At 49.5% G+C, this 1,521-nt stretch overlaps 1 protein-coding gene across 1 annotated transcript; it reads left to right on the top strand.

The window, feature by feature from the left end:
• Nucleotides 1-1,140, top strand: LOC115507598 (melanoma-associated antigen B10-like). Its single transcript, XM_030306027.1, has one exon. It carries the CDS (start codon nt 1-3, stop codon nt 1,138-1,140), a length of 1,140 nt encoding a protein of 379 aa, XP_030161887.1.
• Nucleotides 1,141-1,521: the final 381 nt, after the last annotated feature.

Below are 1,521 nucleotides of genomic sequence, written 5' to 3' on the forward strand. Positions count from 1 at the left end.
ATGCCCCGGGGTCAGAAGAGTAAGCTCCGTGCCCGTGAGAAACGCCGCCGCCAGGCTCCAGAAAAGCCCCAGGATCTGGTGAGTGCTCAGGCCACTACAGCAGTGGGAGAAGTTTTCCCCTCCCTTTGCTGTCCTCATTTCAACAGCTCACCTACTGCTGGGTCATATCGTGCTCCCCAGGAGCGTCAGAGAGCCACAGCCACCACCACTACTCCTGTGGCTGTTTCATACACAAAATCGAATGAAGCTGCCAACAACCGAGGGGAGGAAAGGCCAAGATCCTCTCAGGTCCAGCCCACCGCTCTGCCCTTTCAGAGAGACCTGCTAGATGAGAAGGTGGTTTTGCTAGTGCACTATCTGCTGCGCAAATATCAAAAGAAAGAGCTCATTACCAAGGCGGGAATCCTGAGAAATGTAATCCAAATGTATAGGAACCAGTTCCATGAGATCCTCAAGAGAGCCTCTGACCACTTGGAGCTGGTTTTTGGTCTTGACTTGAAGGAAGCAGATCCCAACCGGCACATCTATGTCCTTGTGAACAAACTGGAACCAAGTTATGATGCAGTACCGAGTGATCACGGTGGTGTGCCCAAAACAGGCTTGCTGATGACTATTCTGGGTGTGATCTTCACAAATCGCAACCGTGCCATGGAGGAACAAGTCTGGCAAACATTGAATGTGATGGGGTTATACGAGGGGAGGCAGCACTTCATCTTTGGGGAGCCCAGGAAGCTCATCACCAAGGATTTTGTGAAAGAAAAGTACCTGGAGTACCGGCAGGTGCCCAACAGCGACCCTCCATGCTATGAGTTCCTGTGGGGCCCCAGAGCCCACGCCGAGACCAGCAAGATGAGAGTCCTGGAGTTTCTAGCCAAAGTTCACGATACCGTCCCCAGTGCTTTCCCAGCCTGGTATGAAGAGGCTTTGAGAGATGAAGAAGAGCGAGCCCGAGCCCGAGCCGCAGCCAGGGCTCATACTGCTGCCATGGCCAGTGCACGTGCCAGGGCCATGACCAGTGCACGTGCCAGGGCCGTGACCAGTGCACATTCCAAGGCCACGACCAGTGCCCGCTCCAGGGCCAAAACCAGTGTGTGCACCAAGGCCATGCCAGCAGCTCCCCCCACCCCTAATAAAGTCTGAGGCAGATTCTTTACTTTGTTGTTAAAAAGAGAAGTCTATATTTTAAGGAGTAGAGGATCAGGGTGGGGCTGGAGAAAACACAGTGTACAATGTATTTGTTGTTTCTGTTCTGTGGTAACCTGGATAATTTTGTAAAATATTGTTCCTTTTAATAGAAGGCTTAAGTAGCTTCATAATCCAAATTTATGAATGATACTGCTCAAATATTTATTGGTGTGGATGAGACTCAAGAGTAAGAGTTTTATTATTTTGTAAAATTGGAAAACTTCCATCTTATTTAGTAATCTGGAACAAGATAACGTGGCAGTAGATGAGGCATTTCCTTGCAAGTGTGAAAAACTCACTAGTGTAATACTTGGGGTCCAGAAATGGAGAGATAGA

Source organism: Lynx canadensis, chromosome X (assembly GCF_007474595.2).
Source record: "Lynx canadensis isolate LIC74 chromosome X, mLynCan4.pri.v2, whole genome shotgun sequence".
In the NCBI taxonomy this organism is placed as follows: domain Eukaryota; kingdom Metazoa; phylum Chordata; class Mammalia; order Carnivora; family Felidae; genus Lynx; species Lynx canadensis.

Coding starts and splice junctions, on each gene's coding strand:
- LOC115507598 (XM_030306027.1), top strand. CDS start 1: ATGCCCCGGGGTCAGAAGAGTAAGCTCCGTGCCCGTGAGAAACGCCGC.